Source organism: Trachemys scripta, chromosome 12 (assembly GCF_013100865.1).
Source record: "Trachemys scripta elegans isolate TJP31775 chromosome 12, CAS_Tse_1.0, whole genome shotgun sequence".
In the NCBI taxonomy this organism is placed as follows: domain Eukaryota; kingdom Metazoa; phylum Chordata; order Testudines; family Emydidae; genus Trachemys; species Trachemys scripta.
In genome coordinates this window covers 18,213,582-18,235,098 of record NC_048309.1, presented here as the reverse complement: position 1 = coordinate 18,235,098, position 21,517 = coordinate 18,213,582, and the positions used below count along the sequence as shown (strand labels likewise).

Here is a 21,517-nt window from a genome sequence, read left to right as displayed (position 1 = left end):
TAGAATTCATCTTTTTGAATGCTTAAAAAAAAACTGTATGTTGTCTATTTTATTCTGATTAGTGAGGCTTTTAAGGTGGCCACTTTTTCTTGATGACCATAAATTCTATTTTTATTGAATTTTAGGTAATTAACAAATTGTTGTCACTTACTCTTCTAAATTCTACACCAGATCTTTCTATAGTGACAATTGGACCCTTTATTTAAAAAACAAACAAACGAAAAAACCCAAAAAACCTACTACTGTGAAATTAAATTGTAATCACTGGGAGATCTGTAATGAACAAAGATTCCCTATTGTATCGCATAGGCAAGATTTGGAAGAAAATTACATCTACTAATAGGAGGACTAACCCTATTTGGCAGAAGTAGACTGGGAGTCTTCACCCATAAGATCCAGTACAGTGCTCTGATGAGAAGCCTATTACCAGTTGCTGGAATTTCTACCAGGATGCTGTCCCTGGACCCCTTTTGGGAGCTCCCTTGTTTGTATCTTTCTGTACCTAAGGGGCTGTGGTACTTCAGATTTAGATACACTACTAAGCACATAATCCAGTGCCCCTGGAAGTCGATGGAAATACTCCCATTGATCTTAATGGGTGTTGGAGAAGCAGCTTTTACTCTCCACTACCTTTCAGAGCCTTCAAACTGCTGTAAAAGAAGTGTGTCTGCTTCTCTACTCCTCCTCCAGCCTTGTGGATCCTTCTCTTTTTCTCCTATGGATAACTTCACTGCTGCTCTTCATTGTTTTTCCATACAGAAGCATGAAATTGACACTATTCTTGAGCTTCACAGCTGCCCACAGTATTCTAAATAGCAGCAGTGAAACTATAATCCTGTGGACTTCACACTGTGCTGCGGGTGGGAAAATCAATGACCAGGAGAGGTTGAATGTCTGTAGGTGCAGGAGGATGACACTGCATTGGTTTACACTTACCCGTACAATTATAAATTCGAGAAATGTGTGTGTGTGTGTGGGGGGGGGGGGGGGGTGTTTTGGTTTGTTTAAATCTTAGATGCTGCTGAAGCTGATGGTAGTGGTCTCCTAAATCCCCAGGCCAAGCTTCCCACTTACTTAGAGTGAGTGGATTTTTCAAGCCCTAAATAGAGGGATCCAGGCTAGGTTGAAGTTAATGCATACAGATTGATTCGCAGTGACTGCACAAGATTTTAATATTAGGGGACAAATATCGTAGGTTACCATAGACTTTTATTGTGTTAGCATTGATAATTCAGACACAACTATAGTAAAACAAAATCTTCAGGTTCCATCCTCCACTGGCAAAAGGAATGATAGGGAGAGTTAGGAGGTAAGTATTCTATAAGTCCTTCAAAACATTACCTTGTTCCACCTCTCTACTGGAAGGCCCCAGAGCTTTGCCTACATTAAGTGCTGAATATTGTCATCTGACATTTTTAGGTTTGCATATTAACTTTTTGTTTTTCATTCTGCAGAGACAAATAGCGTATTACCTGTACTTTTAGCTTTCCCTGTTTTAAAATTTCAGCTAACTTTGTCAATGGAGCAGTAAAATTAGAAGATGGAGCATCACCCAGAACAAGAAAATCAAAAGCATTATGAGATGGAAGCTAAAATCAGAAGACAACATATTGACAGAAGACTGTGATTAAAAAATATAATCTGTCACTGCAGAATCATAGGCTATTTGTCTGTCTTGTTATGATTTAAATGAACACTATCAAGTTAAAATATATTTTAAACAATTTTTTTTATTAATACATAACTTACTATGAAATCTGGTCACTTTTAATCTATTTACTTTACAATTAGTATTTACCTCTTTCAGTTTCACTCAATTTGGACAAGAAAATAGACAAATCACTTGCACTTTCTGGCTCTTAGCACAATTCTGCAATGTTTGAGTGACAGAGGTTTCAGGGGAATATTTCAATCTAAACAATCTGTTTATTTGGAATTTTAAAAAAAGTTGGAAACATTTTCATTAATATTATGGTTTAGAAAACCAGTGGTTTTACAAAACCTAAATTCTGGGCCAAAAATATCTGACTGTGTATGTTTAACTTTAAACTTTTGCACAACAGACTTCTTTTTATCACATTCTGATATTGAAGTAAGAGATAGTACAGTATGTCTGAAATACATGTTAGCATGGCAAAAAAAAAAAGAGTAAATGACATCTATTTCCCTTCAAAGATTATATAAAACTTGATTTATAGAACATGCTCATCAAATTCTGACTTAATATACCTAACTTCCTCTTAGGTGATGGTGATATTTTAGTTAGACACACAGATTATTGGATGCAGTCCCCTTGCAGAATTGCCAGTGTACATAGGGAGTTTTGAAATAGATTGTAATGTCTTGTTTGGAAACAAGTTGCCAATTAAACATCTTGGTGCCATTGAAATAAGTGGCAAAGATGTCATAGATTTTAGTGAGACCAGCATTTTACCCCATGGCCAAATCTTGTGAAAATTTACCCCTGGTAATTTTTCTTTAATTTTGGCACTGACCTGTTTGAAAGTTACACATGGCTTTTTCATAAAGACTATGAAATTGAGTTCAGAAAATCTATTTTCTGTAGCTGCAATTTTTTTTTAAAGGTGCTAAGATTTTTAATTACCTGCGTTAGGCAGCCACTTATTTTGGTTTCAAATTCAGATTTAAGTTTTTATATCTCCATGAAGCTATGAAGATGCTCATTACTTAAATACTATTTTAGATATGATTCATTTTTAAATTTGTAGACCATTTCAGTATGTCTTTTCAAAAGTAATAAGGTCTGATGCTGGTATAATTAAGTGGTCTAGTAAACACTGCATTATAGGCTTCTTATCCCCAACCAGTGGCATCAGTTTTGCATGGCTTCTTGTACTACTTGCCATCCTTTCAGCCAATTGGATCCTATTTCTCCGGCACACAAAATTCTGTTCAGAAAACAGTTAATTTATGCAGTAGAGCTGACTTTATAATATATGCCTTGGGTGCATAAAACACTAGAGAGGTGCATTAAATTGCATTGTCACATGTTCTGAAGTGTCTGTGGTTACGATTTAGGAAGAAGGTTTACGATTTCTTACGTGTTCATGCCACAAAATATATTTACAACTTTCTTGAAAGAAGTTATTTAAAATTTATCCATATGTAGGTTTTTCTTTAATACTGTTTCTCCCTTCCATCCCTCCCTCTCTTCCTCCCTCCCTGCACTGGCTACCCAGGTTCTATCTTATGTTTCTTGAAGCAGTGCAGTCTTTTTTAGTGAAGTGAAGAAGAATCTAGTAGGACTGAGGGGCCACTTGTAAAAAGTTCAGCTGCATTTATCCAATTTCTCCCTCTAGAAACTGGCTATTGACCACCTATTCATTTCAGATAGACCCATGTATTCACATACAGTAGAAACAGTTTTTGGCGTGTTCACCTAAGCTACACTTGATTAAACAGTATTTGGCACTTATGTTCAAAGCACCTTACAAGCATAAATCCTCATAACCCTCCAGAAAGGTAGGTAAGTAGCAGTGTTCTCAGTATATAAGAAACTGACAGATTAAGTGACTTGTCCAAGGACACACTGAGGATCACTGCCTCCGGGAGTAGAAATCAGGATTCCTAATTCCTAGTCCAGCGAATGAATCACACCTGACTCCTGGCCACACTTCTGTGAAAAGCAAGTGAGTGAGAGACTAAAGGTTTCATATCGTATTACCAATCCCTTGAGCCATCTTAGGTGTTGCCATGTTGATCTAAGCACTTGTTTGACTATGATAAGGCTACTGATATTTTTGTAAGTTACCTACATAGTCGTGACTGGTATATCTAATGCTATTTAAGTCTTATGAACCCATTTTCTAATTTGCCCTAACTGTTCCCATGTGCAAATGGTATGTAGGAGTATCATATGTGATTTCTCATAAACCTGTACATTTCTACTAAAAATGTTTACCATGGAACTAAAATATATATTTTTTTAACAATTTTAATAAACGTATTTGTATAATCATGAATGCCTCATTTGATAAAAGTATCATCTTATGAGCAGTTTTGGTGTGACCTGCTTAGTCTCTCTATCATACTGCTCACAAGACAATGCTTTCACTGATAAATAACTGCACATGTAAGTATACCATACATTTAGGTTTTGGGCCACTTTCCAGCTGAAATGGCCAAAGACTAGTTATTATATAGGTAAAAAATCTTTTACCCTGAGAAGGGAATTCCTACACTAAGGACACTGTGAATACAGGATAAAAGTTATATTGCTTTTACATTACTGATGCAAACATTTTCTTGAATAAAAACATTTTCCTTCTCCCCCCATCCATTGCAAAAGCATTCAGACAAAGATTAAAAAAAAAAAAAAGCCTAATTTTAGGCTCCTATATCTATACTTATGCACCTAAAAACTGGCCAGATTTTCAAAAGTGTGGAACATCCAGCAGTTACAATTAAGTAGCCAGATTCCCATTATGGGCACTGCAGAGGATTTAACACTCCTCAAAATCTGGCCACTTATTTAGGAGCCTAAGTGGTAACTTAATTTTAGGGTCCTGTTTTTCTCAAAAACTTAGCCCCAATCTTTTTCCCTTCAATATTATGGAAAAGTACATTTCTAGCACACTGCCTATTAATTCACTGAACAAAATGTACTTGAATGCTATTCTTGTTGCATGTCATACATAATGGACACTTTAAGGAATTTACGCTTCTGAAGTCAAATAATTTAAGTGAAACATTTAAAGTGTCCTTGGCATATAACTATTGTGTGTATGGATACTGTGTTCATACGCACATATAATATCTGTAAAATAAAGATAGGAATCTCAGTCTTGTAGCATGAGAGAAACTCCCACTATTTCTTTTAAAGGTAAAAATCATTGTTTTTTGTCATTCCATTGCATTTTTGGATGCTCACTGTGGAATATCAAAATGCGTGAAATGAACTAGGCCTGTGCCTTAATATTAAGACATTTCAGTAAACTTTAAACAACTTGCAGCAAAAAAAAAAAAAAAAAAAATTCTTTGCACTTAACGCAGTGTGTTTTTACAACTTTACAATGTAATTCTACATATATTTTAGTGACTGTTGCACTGTTTGGAATGTCAAATGATGGAAGATGGAAAGTTGGGGATGGGAGGGATATGGCTTATTCACATCTGAGCTGGTTGTTCTGAGGCAGGGACTTGTGTGATGACTGGAGTTGGTAATGACTAAAAATAGTAACTTGATCTTATTGTTCAAAATTCCTTGTAGGTTAATATGTAGACTGATTATTTCTGTTTTTAGTTTGTGTTGCTGTTTGTTTTTTGGAGTGGTGGTTTGTTGTTTTTCCTACCTGATTTGAACATGTAGGTAAGGGAAGGGAAGATTATGGATTAGGGGAGTAGAAGCTAGGATACTAGTAAGACTAATAAATAACTGTACTAATGTTCCCTTTTGATTATGAGTACAAAGCCCCCCACCCACCTAATAATAATTTTATTGTATTTGAAAGAGTAATTTTAACAATCTTCAAAAATAAGAACCCCATCTCTGTACACTGCAGCCTGTCTTGAATTCATTTTACACTGCCAAACAAAAATTCACACATGGTTTTGTTCCACGGTGGGAAGAAACTTTGTGACACTTTCAGGACTCCTGTACTTGTATTAAGCACAATATTTAGGAGGAAGCTATAAGAGAGGGGTCAGCAATTAAAAATTCCCAAGTGCTTGAAAATTGATTTTGGAAATATTGTCCAACAACCTCTTCTTCTACCATCTTTGAAACAACAACCATTTTCTAACAAAATACTAAACTAATCCATATCTCTAAAGCTATAACAAGACCCTAATTCTGCAAAGCACATACTTAGTCTCATTGAAGTCAATGAGAGTTTATGTGCATGCATAAGTGCTTTGCTACATTGGGGCCTAACTCAAATATATATATAATTCAGGATTACAGTTGGGAGTGCATACTACCTCTTCATCTTCAAAGCACATTGGTGTTAAGAGTGGAATTCTCAGTGTGCCTAAATGCCTTAGGAGCACTTAGGACTTGTGCCCAGAGACCCAAAGGTATTTAGGCCCCAAACTCCTTTTGTAATCAAGGGGCATTAGAGGCCTAAATATCTTTGAGGATCTGGGCCTTCTATTCCTAAATTATATAGGCCCGAACTTTTAAAAGTATTTAGTTGCCTAATTCCCACTGATTTCAGTGGGAGTTAAATGTCTAAGTATCTTTAAAAATCTGGGTCTTAGGCACTTCTGAAAATGTTACCCAAAGTGTTTAAGATCATACACTAACAACATGTATTTTATTACAGATAATGAATTTCCTTGTTTTTATAGGTTTGTCAGACCTTCACAAAACTAGTTTGATATTTTTAATTTTAATAGTATTATAAACTTCTAATACATTAAAGGCCAAGTTCTACATTTATGCTTCCTTCAACCCCATTGACTTAGCTGAGGTTGTATGAGATCTCAGTGCAAAATCTGAGGCAAAAACTCTAGTCCTGTGACAACACCATGAATAGTCCTATTCATTTGCATAAGTATTTTACTTAAATCATAAATAATCTTTTTAGTCATTTCAGTCAATTTTCTGTTCTGTCCTGTCTAGTTATAGACTTCAGTTGCACATCAGGAGTGCTTCAGAAGTAAGGTTTATTTGGGGATGGGGACCATGCATAGTAAAGTCACCTGCTAAAAGCTCTTATCAGTTTCAAATAGAAAAAAATTACTGGGTAAATAACTTATTATGAAACCAAAATTGGATCCTCTTATTTTAACCCTCAGAACATGAAAGGGTTATGCTTTATCTGCAGTGTATTGCTTTAAGGTTACAATGATATTTTCTAGTAAGTACAAATAAGTTAAGCTACCAACTTGTATTTTTTAAATTTTGAACAGATTTACTGATGCTGTTCCTGTGACAGTACTTGAACCAGGGCCTGATCCAACTACTAAAGTCAACAAAAAGACTCCCAACAGGAATTGGATCAGGACCTAATGGTACATATTTTCTTTGAGTTTGCTTCTCTCCAGCTCCAAGATGTATATGAGAAAAATTTCTAAATGCACAATATCGTCAAATAACAAAGCAGTGGTACTTCACATGCTATACCTAATGTATTTAATTGGGTTTCCTATTACATGATTTGGCAGAGGGGGCAATGAACTATGATTTTTATAAATGTATCATCTACATCTGATTGTCTCCCAACATTATCTATTGGAATGGCTGCTATATCTAGTTAAGTTGGAGGTATATTGCTACTTGGAATACACTCTGATGCATTCCTTAATCTGCCTGAATGTTGGCTTCTTCTCCCACCCCCAAAATGTAATATATGCTAGTACTGAGAATTGTTGGCTAAAAAGGACCTCGATACTGTAAATGGTAAAGCTATAGATGTTAAACCTCTCTTTGTTACTAGTTTTAAGCCTCAGACGTTGAAACTATGGATTTAACTATCATGAACAAGAGAGTAATGTTTACAAACTGTAATAGTGTCTTAAAATTTTTTTACAATTATCCAGTAAAATTCTTATGTAGAGCTGACTCTACACTTAAACCAGCAATGTACTCCATATTATATTGCTCATGAACCATGATTAATGTGGAACTGTCTGATTGCAACAAATATGGAAGCTTGGTTTTTTAATTGATGTTAAACTGTACTTTCCATTTAATTTAACTGATTTGTCTGTTCTCTTCCAGTTAATCTACTTGAGTGCTGAAATGCATTGCTTTTTCTAATGCATCAAGAAAAATAAATCTGTTAAAAACATCACTTTATCCACCACTCTATAGGCTAAAATTGTGCTAAAACACCATCAGTTATTTTACTTTTGCCCCCTGTAAAGTTTATGTAATTGGTTGTTTGGTTTGTTTTTAAGTTTGTAAAACATAGCACAAAAGCTGTGTTTTCTGATGTATGTAAACTAGTGATATTCATTTGCTTGGTAAAAGGTCTAATAACCTTGCTCCATAGAAGGTGTTGCTGGTATTCTGTAAATGTTTGATATGTATTTATGATACTTTTTTAATCCTGTAATTTAATTTTTTTTGTTGCCATTAAATCCATGTTTTATTATTACACTAAATCAGTTGATTTTTGTAGTTTGGTCAATTAAGTAGTCCAGCCATCTGAAAAGCATTAACAGGGTCTATGGAGAAAGTATTATAAAAAGTGTGCACATAATTATGCAAAGTGCATCTGGGTTTATTCCTTTTCCAACATTTTATCTCTTTCCTGTTGATAATCTTTGCTTAGTGTCTGGTGCCAGTAGGCACCTCTTTCTTCTGTCTCCATAGTGCACATAATGATCCTTCTATGCTGGTCCAGACAGTGGCTGAGAGGAATTTTCTACATTAGATTTGTTTCTCCCCTTCCCCACACACCACTCCCCAGAAGTGCAGCTACACAAATGCATTGCTGCTAAGCCCTTATGTAGACACACTTGCACCAATATAAAGCAGGTAAGTTGCAATTTTTACAGCTGTGCAGCATGTCTATATTTAGGCTTTGTTTAAACTTAAAAGTTATGTCTGACTTTTAAAAACACACCCCTGCCTGACATACCTATACCAACAAAAGCCCCAGAGTAGATGCAGTGATGTTGATAGAAGAGTGCTTCTGTCTACATAGGTGATGTTGTTTGGGGATATGGTGTTCCTAAATTAACAGAAAAACTTCCATCAGCATAGGCTGCATCTACACTATGCCTGCATGACAATTGTAGGCTCTCTGAGAATTCTAACTCAAATGCAAAGGGGTGCCATCTTCCCAATTACTATATGCAAATAATACTATATATATACAGTGCTTTACAAACATTAACTCAGTGTAGTATATGCATGGTGAGACTCCCTCCCCCCACCCCCAAAAAAGAAGAGCCTGACTCATTGACTTTCAATTGTAATTGTGCTCATAGGCTTTTTTGAAAATCCCATCCTCAACCTGGAATCTATTTGGTTCTTTTTGGCTCATGCAGCACTAACTATAGAAGAGGGGTTGGCAACCTTTCAGAAGCGGTGTGCTGAATCTCCTTTTATTCACTCTAATTTAAGGTTTTGCGTGCCAGTTATACATTTTAACGTTTTTAGACTGTCTCTTTCTATAAGTCTATAATATATAACTAAACTATTGTATGTAAAGTAAATAAGGTTTTAAAAATGTTTTAGAAGCTTCATTTAAAATTAAATTAAAATGCAGAGCCCCCCGGACCGTGGGCAGGACCTGGGCAATGTGAGTGCCACTGAAAATCAGCTCGCGTGCCGCCTTTGGCACACGTGCCATAGGTTGCCTACCCCTGCTATAGAATTTGCAGGCAGACCATAGTTAAATATTGTCAATAATGCATGAGCCCAAATTGTGTACAGTAGATTCTAAGTAGATTGAATGAATGTCACTTTTCACAACAAAACTGCACTCTGAAGAAATGACCAATTTAGAAAGTTGTTTGATTCCAGGAAAAAAAAGACTCTCTAAATTGCAGGAAGCATGTTAAGTAATACATTAAAAATGGATGTGGAATCAACTAAAGGAGCATCCTCCATGTAACATTAAGGAAATGTGCAGTCTGGGGGGGGCAGGGTTTAAATCTCATGTTTTAGGAATAAAGGAGGGAAAGGCAGATGCAGGTTTTATTACTGGGACCTATGGAGTTCTAGAGCTTTTTCTAGATTCCTACTTCTGAATCTGCCTCTTGAGCTGAATCAAATATTTTCCCCAGAAGCCTTCCTGAAGCACTGGAAAATTAAATACTAAAATACCTAAAGTGTAATAGTATTTATAAATACAGCTGCTCATTAACATTTGACAGAACTTTGAGCAAAATATCAGGCCTCTAGGAGCATAAAGTATCATCCCTCCTAAAGTATGTGTATCTGGATAGCCCTTGGTTGACACACCTGAGCCTGAGCTGATTCTTAGAAGGATAACTTCATCTGAGTAAGCACCCTCGTAGGCAAACATTTATGTCTTTTGGAAGGTGCTAAACAGTCATCAGGATACTGATTCTTGTAACTCATAATAATTTTATTTTTAACCAATTTGGGTTCTGACATAAAGGAATCAACTTCCAGCTAAGAACTGGATACTTATTTGGTCTACCACTATCAGGTGATGCATGTGTACAATTACTGAATCTGTAAAGGGCTCATGACCTATCTGCCCAAGTCCTTGCTAGCAGTGGAGGCAAGGAGAACCCATTTTCTTGTATTTGAGGACTTTTAATATACAAGAGTTCAGTAACTTTATCCATAAGGACCATAAATCATTGAAAAGACATCTTGTTTTTCTTTCTTTTAGTAATTACTTTTATACATCCTTTTACCTCCTGAAAAGTAGTTAAGGTGGGGCTCTATTTACTTCCAATTATGGAATTGGAAAGTACTTCAAATGAAACCCCTTCCTTAATTCATCTGGCTGCAGGGAGTCTTACCCTGTTTCTGAAAAGGATGTTTCTAATGTGCTCTTGAGGGGGCAATTTGGCTGGTGTTCTCAAGCTAAGTTTGTAGCTTCATCAAGTAATGTTGAGGCACAAATGTGTTTTTATTGAAATTTATATTTGGAGTATACATTATTCCCAGGAATATGCCTACATTCACGCATACATTCCTTAATCAGAACATAAGCAATTAAGGCTTAAAGATGCATAAAAATAATGTTAATGCCTATCTCTGAATCTAAGCCAATCTATATAGTGTAGATGGCCTTCTACATTTACATAGAGCCCCTGTCTTCCATGGAGCTCCATGTAGGTGCAAGTCTGCTCATTTGTTGTAAATTACATGATTAATATTGATGAACATACTTCAATATTTAGATTTTACATAGTTAACCTCTAAACAGTGAAAGTCTCTAAAATACATCTACAATAGTTACATTGAATTTTGAATTCTCAATGATATTTCTACAGCATCTGAATTAGCCTCAGCCAGAATGTGAATTAAAATACATATAATTTAACATTATGCAGCTTTGCTGTCCAAATTATAGTCTAGTAGGGCCTACTGCAGTAAGACTTCTTATCGGCAAATGGATCTATCCTCATCAAGAACGTATAAACCATTCCATAGTTAGACCTAATAAAAAAAAATATCGTGATTTTGGATATTTCTGGGTTTCTAATCTGAGACCGTTTAAATTGGTCGGACTCCCAGAAGCTGGGTGCTGAGCGCTTTCCACTGTTCTTAGTGGTAGTCCAGATTTATCACAGGTAGCTACTTTTCAATAGTTAAATAGAATTGTTTAACTAGAATACAGTCACCAGTTGCTCTAAGTGTTACAAAAATTTAAATTTGAAGTTTTTTTTAATTAGGTAAATAGTTTATTACTAATTTATACTGATAAATTTAGAGGTGGAATTTTCTCCTTTCCACCATATACTAATAAGATTTAATTTGTAGAACTGCCTTGCACATTGTAGAATACTTATATTCAAGTATAACATGCATATAATTTCCATATCTTGAACTACTGTAATATAAATATACAAGATTGTGTTTGTCTATGCCTAGTTAGTTGAAAGTCAGAGATAAAAAGTTTGGTAACAGACAGCTGTAGGAATTAACTAACATGCCACATGTTATCTAGAAGAACTAGCAGAAGTTGTTCTAATATTAATTGTAATTTTGTGATTGCTGCATTTAATGAAAAAAGTTGGTTTTCCTTTTGCCTGTATATACACAGTCCTTAATTAGATCATTTATCCCTGTTTTTTAATCTGCCTTAATCTCAATCAAGAAACTACTAAGGAACAAATAAGATGGCAGATCACCTGCCATTAAATCAATTTTTCATGTCAGTAGTTCCAGTATGCGTGTGGGGAAACTCTCCCTCAACACAAGAATACCTAAAAATGAGTGAGTTATGTTTAGGTCCCTGTAGTAAAGATACAACATGATTTGAGTACAAATCACTGCATTTCCACGTTATAAAAACGAGATGGTGGCTGCCGCTTTTCTCCCCTATGAAGCTGGCCACCGTCTTTGCTATAACTCTTCATGCAGCAAGGGGCAGCCCTTGATAACCCCATACGCATCTGACCTACTCCAAGGGATGTAGCAAACAGCGCTGAGATAATCGCAGAGGCGAGGGCCACTTGCAAAGCCCTCTTCCCGCAGCGCGGGGCGAGACAGACTCACCACTTTTCAATAATAAGGCCTCTAAGCTGCTTGGGTGATGGTTTGAAACGACAGTTTTAATTCTGTAGAAATGTAAGAGAGTCCCCTTCCCCCTTCACTTCCTTGACCCCAGAGAAAAGCTCTCTGGTAAGGTCGGGGCCTTACCGGGCAGTTGAGCCCTTTGTAGACATCAAGCGAGCCACAGTCCTAGTAATACCGACGCGAACCTGAAGAAACCCCTCAAGAGACAGACAAAAGCTGGTTGCTTGTCAAAGGCGGCCCTCCTACAACAGGGCTGTGCGCAGCCGGGCCCTCCTACACAACTCCCCCCGCACGCTGGGCAGGGGTGACAGGCGGCGAACACCTCAGCCCCGGCGCCGCTAGACTGGTCCCTTTTCCTTCAGCCTCTGTGCGGGGGTCTCAGGTAGGGTTGAGGGGGGCTGTGTGTGTGTGTGAGAGAGAGAGAGACAAGGTCCTACTGGGGAGGTTCACACAACACTGCGTTCCCGCCCCGCCACCGGTGTTATTATTTAACTCCCCAGAACCAGGAAGTCGGACGCCGGAAACAGAATGGTTTAATTAAAAAAAAAATCGCCATCGGGGCCACCGGGCAGCCGCGGAGGCCACTGGGAGATGAAGTTTAAAAGCGGTGTGTGGCTCCGCGGAGGACTCCAGGTTCCATGGTGAGCCGCGCTGAAGAGGCCGGGTCGCGTCAGGACTACAGCTCCCATTGTATCCCGCGCGGGTTGGAACTACACATCCCATAATGCCCCGCGGTGGCCGGGCTGAGTCCGGCTGTGGCTGGCGGCGGCTCTCCGAGAGGCTGGTTCCTATTTAAACTCAGGCAAGGAGGAAAATGGCGGCGAGGAGCTGAGTCTGGGGGACTTGGGGGAAAAGGAGACGCTAGCGAGCTCTGGCTCCCTTCCCTGGTGAGTAGGGGTGGAGTCCGCACCAGGGGTCGAGTCCTAGCTCTTTCTCCCCCGCTTCCAGTTTGGGGGGCGGTAGAAGGACTATTGCTTGGGGGGAAGGTAACAGTGTGGGGTGAGGGTCTGAGGGGCATCTCTAGCCCCTGTGCTGGCCGTGCCTCCCTTGGCGGCTGAGGCGGAGGGCGCTCCTCGTTTGTGGGGAGGCGAGGACTGAGGGATTGCTAAACCTGCGGGTCCGAGCGCTCTCTTTCCCTCCCCTTGCCAGGAGAAGTTTGAGGGGTGTGTTTGTGTGGCTGGGAGGGCGCTCCCTGCCCCAGCAGTAGAGGCGGTGGGGCCCGGAGATAGAAGGGCTACCCAAGTCCCTGTCCATTATCAGGTACACGCCCAGGCCTGGCAATTTGGGTGGCGGTCCCTGTGGCGACAGCCGAAACTACAGGAGTGCTCGGGGGTTTCTCTGCTGCTCCTCTCCGCCTCCGCTGAGTGGGGGGAGGTAAACTGGGATGAATGGGGGTCGGTGGGTGGGGACCAGGGGCCAGCTTGGATGTGAGATCTCAAAGCCCTTGTTTTGGTAAGTTTCAAGCGTGGCTTCTAGCCTTAGTCTCTCCCTCGGGAAACACTGGAATGGATGGTAGGGATTGGCAATTTGAGGTGATTTCCTTTCCTTGTCTCTCTTGTCCTCTTCTGTCTCATAACTATGGTGTGTGTCGTGTTGGGAGATGGAGGCAGGAACCAGCTTCCGGTGTGACTGGACGGTTAAGGGTGGTGGTGGTTGGCTACTGGTGTGCTTGGGTCAGTGGGGTGCTGTCTGAGGCTGAAATAATTCCCGTGTCCTATTCATTCTTTGCTTGCTTAGCCTTATTGTTGCTTTTCAGTGTGGTGGAAGCTGTTGCTTCTTAAAGCCCTGCACTTTACTCTGCCAACTCCATCAATTAAAATAGCCTTTAAAGCTATTTTTGTTCATTCAGAAGGCTCCTTCTTTCCTTTTAAACTATTAGAAGGAAGCTCAATCTAATGCAGGTTTACTTTGTCTAAAAGTTAATACAGAAAGAAAATAGAATCCTGACTAAAATTGAAGTGGATCTTTAAAATGGACAAGTGTCTGTCTATACAGTTTGTCCATAGTACCTTTCATCCAAAAATACTTAAAATAGAATTATTTAAATTTGTTAAATAATACATTTTAATATAAAGTAAATTTTTAATGTTAGAACTTACTTAGTATTGATGGTGTCTTTGCTGTACGTGACACAAAGATGCTTTCATTCTGGATTTTTTTTATTTTTTGGATTGCAGATAGCTACAATGTAATATATATTGTGTTTAGAGGGTGCAAAAAAACCAAACAAAAGACTTTTACTAGAAAGTGTCTGATATGACCATTACAGTACCTCCTTAATAGTTAATAACTAGTGATTGATTGTTGATCTATCACTTTAGCTTCTGCATACCGTTCAGCCCCTCATTACTGCACTTAACATTCTTGTTCTCCTGTTGATGTAAATAAACAGGAAAGTAAATACCAGCACCTTTGCTGCAGTAATATGAGGTGAGAGTGTGGTGGTAGACTTAAAAAAATAAAAATAAAAAAAAAAAAATCCCACCAAGAAACATTCAACCACCACACCGGAGAGAAATGTGCAGTATTGAACAACAAGCAAACTACTTAGTGTATAAAGCAAAGCTGGAAGAAGCACTTTTGCTTATTTTGAAGTCTAGGTTTCTATTTTTTAATAGGAAGATATAACACATGTTGCCTGTGGCTATATTAACTTGGAAATATGCATTGTATGCTAATGTTTTCAGTGCATCTCACTTATCTGGCACCCACCATACAGCTAAGACAAAACTCAGAGTGGGAGAGGAAAGAGAGCTTGACTGCAGTAGAATATTATCTCTTGGAGTCTTGTGCCTTTTTACAGTCATGCTGAACTAGAGGAGAACTTTACAAGACAAACCTTTATCTTACTGATTTTTATGTTACTGCTGTATGAGAAAACAAACTGAGTGAGGCTTCAGCAAAGGAAGACACCTTGGCTATATAAATTGTTTCCTATGTAAGATGATATAGGATACTGTAGTCTGACACTGGAGGTTGCTTCAGGTTCTGCATTTAAATGAGCAGTAATCTAAGATGTTATGATTGCAAAATATCCTGCATCGCACCTTGTGTTGCTATAAGCTGTAGGAGAAATTTAATTGCAAAGATTTAAAAAAAAAAAAAAGCCCAAAAAGGGAAATGAAATGGTTTAAACTAGTAAAATACCGGACATAGAGTTTATAAGAGAATAGAAGGGAGGCCTTAAAGCTGATTTTTTTGGGGGAAAATGCTCATTGATAAGACCCTCCTGTTCATTTTTTTTTACACTTTTTTTAAATTTATTGATAATTTCAACTTGAATAGTGTATTGAGGTGCAACTCTTGAAACTATCTCTATATATAAATTCCCATTTTATACATCAAATATCTGCTACAGATTATATTCCAAATAACTAAGCAAAGGTGCATTGAATGCCTTTTTTTCCCCCACTTAGAAAATGAAAAGGAAAAAGCTTACGCAGTTCTCTCCAAATAATCTTGCTTAATTTAAAATTGAAGATTATTTCAAGAATGGATTTTTTTACTTTTATGTAATTCTATGACCGTTATCAATAAACTGACTTTTTAAAACCTAGACAAAATGAAGTGAACTTGATTTCAATCTAGTTAGTGTAGTGTTAAAGAATAAGAAATTCTTTAATAAATGTATAGAATGTCTACTGATGGTTTTAATCTTGACAATTAACAATGCAGAAGAGAACACTTTATGCTTTTTGATATGTGTACTAAATTCAAGAAACCTATTTTACTAGTTGTTTCACAAACAAGTTATTAGTGATTCATTCTCACTAACTTGCACAGCATTACCCTTATGGAAAGCCTACTTAATGGATTGCCTTAGAATATCACTTTAAGCACATGTAGTGACATGATTTAACTCTTCCAGTGGTCTTAAATTTAGTTTTAAAGGTGTTTTCCAGATCTTAAAAATGCTACATTCAGTACTTGCTCTGAAAATCTTTAATATTTTTAATTGGTTAAACAATTATTTGGGTTCAGAGTTGGTCTAGAAGATCATGAGAAAGGAGTTGTTTTAAATAGGTCTCCAGTGGGATTTGTCTACATGTCTAAACTGTATGGCAGCTTTGCCCTGACTTTACCAGAGGCATGCTGGGGATCAATGACTGCAAAAGCATAGGGAAAGACTAAAGGGTTGCTGGTGTACTTAAAGTCAGATTGACCAGTTTTTTTTGGCTTGCAAGTTGGACCTTGTTCTTTTGGCTTGTAAGTAGATCAACTCTTGTGAACAGGCAGAATACTGAATTGTAACTAATAGAGGAGCAGCTAGGCTGAAGGGGCAAAGTGTTCAGGTACCAAAAAAGCACCATTTGATGGTAGCTGTGATTATTACCAATAATGTAAGCTTGTTTTGATGAGAAACTGAATAAAGAATAAATCTTAAAACATGAGGGGGAAGTGGCTTTCCAGAAGTGCATTGACAAGGCATCTGTAAAATCACACTGAGATGCTGTGGTTGGCTCGCTTTAAAGCAACAACAAAAATATTTTGAACTGTTCAGTGGGGAAGGAACTGTTTCATGTTGCTATGTTTGAAACTGAGACTGCCCTTTGCATAGCTTGATGTGTTTTTAAGTGTACTTACTAAAACCTTCAATAAAATTACCTTTACATCTTTATTTCCCCTGTTTCTTGAGTAACTGCAGACCATCATTTTCACATGCAACTTAAGGGGTTGGGAGAAGTGGCATGTCACTTTTCCGTCTTGCTAGTTCGGAGGGCAGTAACACTATCTTGTGCTGGCTGGAACTGGCTTTTTGGAACTGTCATTCTGATCTAGAATGTTTAGAGCAGGGGTGGCCAACCTGTGCCTGAGAAGGAGCCAGAATTTACCAATGTACTTTGCCAAAGAGCCACAGTAATATGTCAACAGCCCCCCATCAGCTCCCCGCTCCCAGTGCCTCCTGCCCACCCAATCTTCGCCTCCCTCTCCCTCCACGCACCTCCCGATCAGCTGTTTCCTGGTGTGCAGGAGGCTCGGGGAGAGGAGCGAGGGCATGGCAGGTTTGGGAAGGGGTGGAGTGGGGGCATGGCCTGTGGCAGAGCCAGGGGTTGAGCAGTGAGCACTCCCTGGCACATTAGAAAGTTGGCGCCTGTAGCTCCAACCCTGGAGTTGGTGTCTATACAAGGAGCCGCATATTGACTTCTGAAGAGCCGCATGTGGCTCTGGAGCCACAGGTTGGCCCCCTGGTTTAGAGTGCAGTGCATTCTTGCCATGCCCTCTGCTAGCCCCAACACCTTCTCTAGGTAACACAGGACTTGATAGTCTGCCTTTTTGACACAGGGATTCCCCTGTGCCCCCTCAGAGCAGTACAAATTAGTTACTTTGGCTTGAGGGTCTGGCTTTTAGGCCAGAAAAATAAATATATTCAGTATTTTAAGAAACCAGCTTTTTTATATTTAGGTTGTAGCAGGCTTATCAACCTCTGAATGGCCCAGTCACGCCCTAGATGGGAGACAGAGCATGTGTGGGTTATACTCCCCTGGACAGAGTGTTCTTGGTAGTCCAGTACAGTTGCTCTCAACCTTTCCAGACAACTGTACCTCTTTCAGGAATCTGATTTGTCTTACCTACCCCAAGTTTCACCTTAAACTACTTGCCTAGCGACCATTTCTCAGGTGAGGTACCTATGCTGATGGGAGAATCCTTCCCATCAGCTTAGATAGTGTCTTCACTGAAATACTTAAGTGTTTTAAGTGTAGACAAACCCCTAATGTAGACCAGGCCTTATTGCACTAACTTCACACCTTTAGTTGATTGGTCTTAACTTTCCTGAGTGTCCCCATTTAAACATGGCATGAGCTTGTCCTTCCTTGACTGCAGACAGCACTGCCTCTTTTTGCATTTGGAAGGCTCTCCGCAGCCATAAGGCTGTAAACCTAATTTTTTTTTTTTTTTTTTAATGAAACCTTCACTTTAGAAAGTGAGGAGGGTTGTCTGAGTAAAATTACTTATTCAGGGCAGTGAGGTTTTTCCCGCCTTGTGGTAAAACCTATTCCATTGTCTAGGGTGACTTTTTTTTTTTTCATTATGGCTTAGTGATGTGTACCTCTAAAGCAGGGATGGGCAAACTTTTAGGCCTGAGGGCCACATCTGGGTATGGAAATTGTATGGTGGGCCATGAATGCTCACAAAATTGGGGGTTGGGCTGCAGGAGGGGGTGAGGGCTCCGGCTGGAGGTGTGGACTCTGGGGTGGGGCCAGAAATGCGGAGTTCAGGGTGCAGGAGTAGGCTCCAGGCAGGGGTGTGGGTGGGAGGGTGATGGCTCTGGCTGGGGGTGCAGGCTCAGGGATGCAGGAGGGTGAGACCGAGCAGTTCAGAGGGCAGGAGGGGAATCAGGGCTGGGGCAAGGGGTTGGTGTTGGGGTATGGGAGGGGGTTGAGGTGCAGGCTCTAGGCAGCACTTAGCTCAAGCAGCTCCCAGAAGCAGCAATGTGTCCCCTCTCTGGCTCCTATGTGGAGGCATGGCCAGGCAGTTCTGCACACTGCCCCATCTGCAGGTGCTCCCATTTGCTGGCCAATGGGAACTGCGGTGGGTGGCACTTGGGCTGGGGGCAGGGTGCAGAGCCCTCTGGCTGCCTGTAAACATAGGAGCCAGAGTGCGGATGTGCCGCTGCTTCCGGGAGCCACGCAGAGCAAGCCCATGATCCCACTTCCCGACAGGACATCGAGAGCCAGGTTAAAATGTCTGGGGGGCAAGTTGCGGCCCCCGGGCCAGAGTTTTCCCACCCCTGCTCTAAAGCTTATTTGAAGGGGCATAAGTGGGCAAGGGATAGTGTCTACAAAATATAAAGTATTGTCCATTTGTAGAGAATTCCAACTAAACTTCTCTGTTTCAATACTTCAAAACATCTAGAAATATCCAGTATTGCTAAACTCAAGCATTTAAAAAAAAAATTAAATATATTTGCCTTGTGTTGACCCTTTAGGATTTTTGTGCTCAAGCTCGTTTCTGCAGCCATGAGGGTTAGAATTGTTTTAATGAAAGCTGGCATTCTCAGATGATGCTTCCAGCAGCTTTCTTTTAAGAAAAACACCAAAGTGAGACACTTAAATGTAGTAGTGTGATTTTTATCATGAAACTGTTTCCCTGCTCTAAACTTGTACAAATTGCACACGACATTCCATCTCATTAAGATGTCCTCATAATGGGATACTTTTCTTCCCTAGGTGAAAACCTTTGCTGCCTCTTGAGTCTCAGGGAATTCTGAGACTAGTTAGTGAACACTAGGGATTATCATTGGATATGGTGTTTTAACAAGTCACTTTGAAAATCATTCTTTTAAGGTAGTTTTTCAATGAAGGGAAAATCTGAGAGGGAATTTCAAGGCAGTTCAAGCACTGTTCTGAAAGTTCACTAATCTTAAGAAGAATGAGGACTGAGCTTGGAAGGTTTCTACAAATTTAAATTCCACTAAAAACTGCAGAGGAGCTCTCTGGATTGCTCATGTCTGTAGCTGTTGACATGTTGTTTAACCCATGTGTTCCTGATGTACATAGGATGGATGGTGTTATCCATTTTCTTGGACTCTGTAGTTACTGTAGCTTTGTTATATACATACAGGATGAATACCGTATATACTTGATCATAAGCCAGTTGGTTTATAAACTGACCCTCCCCCTCCCCCCAAGGTGGATATTTAAAAATGGAAAATGTTTATAACCCACTCATAAGCCGACCCTATAATTCAGGGGTCAGCAAACTTTTTGGCTCCCGGGCCATCAGGATAAGCCGCTACTGGGCTGAGATGGTTTGTTTACCTCGAGCGTCCGCAGGCACGGAGGTAAACCTAAGTAAACAGTGTCCCCGTGCACCAGCTACTTACCCTGATGGGCCGGGACAGCAACTGGTGGGGAAATTTTTTTGGGAGGAGAAGCTGGGGGTCAGGGGAGTAACCCTTGGGACCCCCACACTCTCTGGCCTGGCTGGAGCTGGTCCGGCAGGCTGGGCAGTGCGGCTGCAGCCTGCTCCTGTGGGCCAGTCCAGGCAGCGCGGCCGCAGCATGTTTCAGCAGGCTGGGCCGGGCTGCAGCATGCTCCGGTGGGCCATTCGGTGCAGCCACAGCCTGCTCTGGCGGGGAGGAGGGGGCGAGCAGCATGGCTGCAGGCTGCTAGCCCCTGAGCTGCAGCTGCTTCCGAGGCTGGGGGGGGAGAGCAGTGTGGCCAGAAGCAGAGAGACTCTGGCCCCGCCTCTTCCCTTCTGGCTGTGCTGCCTCTCCTTGCTCCCTCTGTTGGGGGGAGGGGCTGTGTCCCACCTCTCCTGTTCTGTACCCATTCATAAGCTAACCCCCTTCTCTGGTGCTTCCCTTTTTTAATAAAAATATTTGGCTTATGAATGAGTATATATGGTACTTAAATTTACCACTGAAAACAAAGAAAAATACTAAGAATAGTGGATAAGTAATGGGCAGGAAGCTTGCAGTTGCATTGTGGTGCTTATTGTTTCAAATCTGAAATCTCTAATATAAACAAATGTAGAAGCTGTGTCAGGGAAGTGGGGATACTAATGGCTGTAGAGTTCAAGTGGTCATTGCTTTTAATTCTACTTAATTAGAACGTAAAGCATAAAACTATCCACCATAGTGAGGTGGTGGATATCTGTTCATAGGATACTGAAAGCAAGTAATTCTAATTGAGTGTGTAATTGATACTCCTGCAAATGCAGTAGCGAACACTACTGCAGGGCCATGTAGTATATTTTTAAATTCTAAAACAATATGTTCATGCTATGACTTCTCCTAATATATGTAGACCCAGTAATAGGGTTCCTAAATTTCTTTAAGATCTGCATGTGTCAAAAGCCAATTTTCTTTATATTCTAACTTTAAATTGAGGGGAAAACTTCCCCAAGAACTACTTGTCAAATAGCACTTGAGGTCTGGAAAGGAATCTAAACACTGCATGGGTATAAAGCTCTGTTCAGTCCCATTGGCCAAATACTGAATGAGCTAAGCTGTTTACATACAGATAATGGTGTGAAGTCAAGTGCAGCTTCCAGTGCCTGAAAAGCCTGGTGACAAGATGGCTTGTGAACTAACTTGATAGAAGTGTGTCAATCAACTTTTTTGTTTAACTTTTGACTGCCAGGACTAAAACCACTGTATTTCCCTAACGCTATCTCTGACTCAATAATTGAGCTGACCAGGATTTGAGAAAATATTTGATAATTCTCTTTGGAGGGCTTTTGTTAATGGAGACCAATCACATTTATTTAGTGATTGCAGAAATGTAGGCAATTTCAGGAAGGGTATAATACAAATATTAAAAAAAAAATGAGAATGTATAAACCACAAAGTAATGATATGCTAGCAGGCTATTTATTAAAAATGCTGCATAACTGTAGAGGCAGTAATCTTAAATCACTTCACAATAAGTGCTC

General features: G+C 39.7%; 2 protein-coding genes across 9 annotated transcripts in view; both read left to right on the top strand.

The window, feature by feature from the left end:
• The window catches only part of LOC117885687 (translocating chain-associated membrane protein 1-like), a 51,678-nt gene extending 43,608 nt beyond the window's left edge, over positions 1–8,070 (top strand). For 2 of the 3 annotated variants that reach the window (XM_034787083.1, XM_034787084.1), the window contains one exon: positions 1,508–8,070. In XM_034787083.1, coding sequence (XP_034642974.1) covers positions 1,508–1,581 — 74 coding nt within the window. In that variant the 3' untranslated portion in view covers positions 1,582–8,070. The remainder of the gene's footprint in view (positions 1–1,507) is intronic. The other variant, XR_004647811.1, reaches the window with a different exon arrangement.
• A 4,803-nt stretch (positions 8,071–12,873) lies between these two features.
• Positions 12,874–21,517, top strand: part of NCOA3 (nuclear receptor coactivator 3) — a 163,063-nt gene continuing 154,419 nt past the window's right edge. For all 6 annotated transcript variants that reach the window (XM_034786928.1, XM_034786930.1, XM_034786927.1 and 3 more), the window contains exon 1: positions 12,874–13,026. The gene's annotated coding sequence lies outside the window, so the exon portion shown is untranslated. The remainder of the gene's footprint in view (positions 13,027–21,517) is intronic.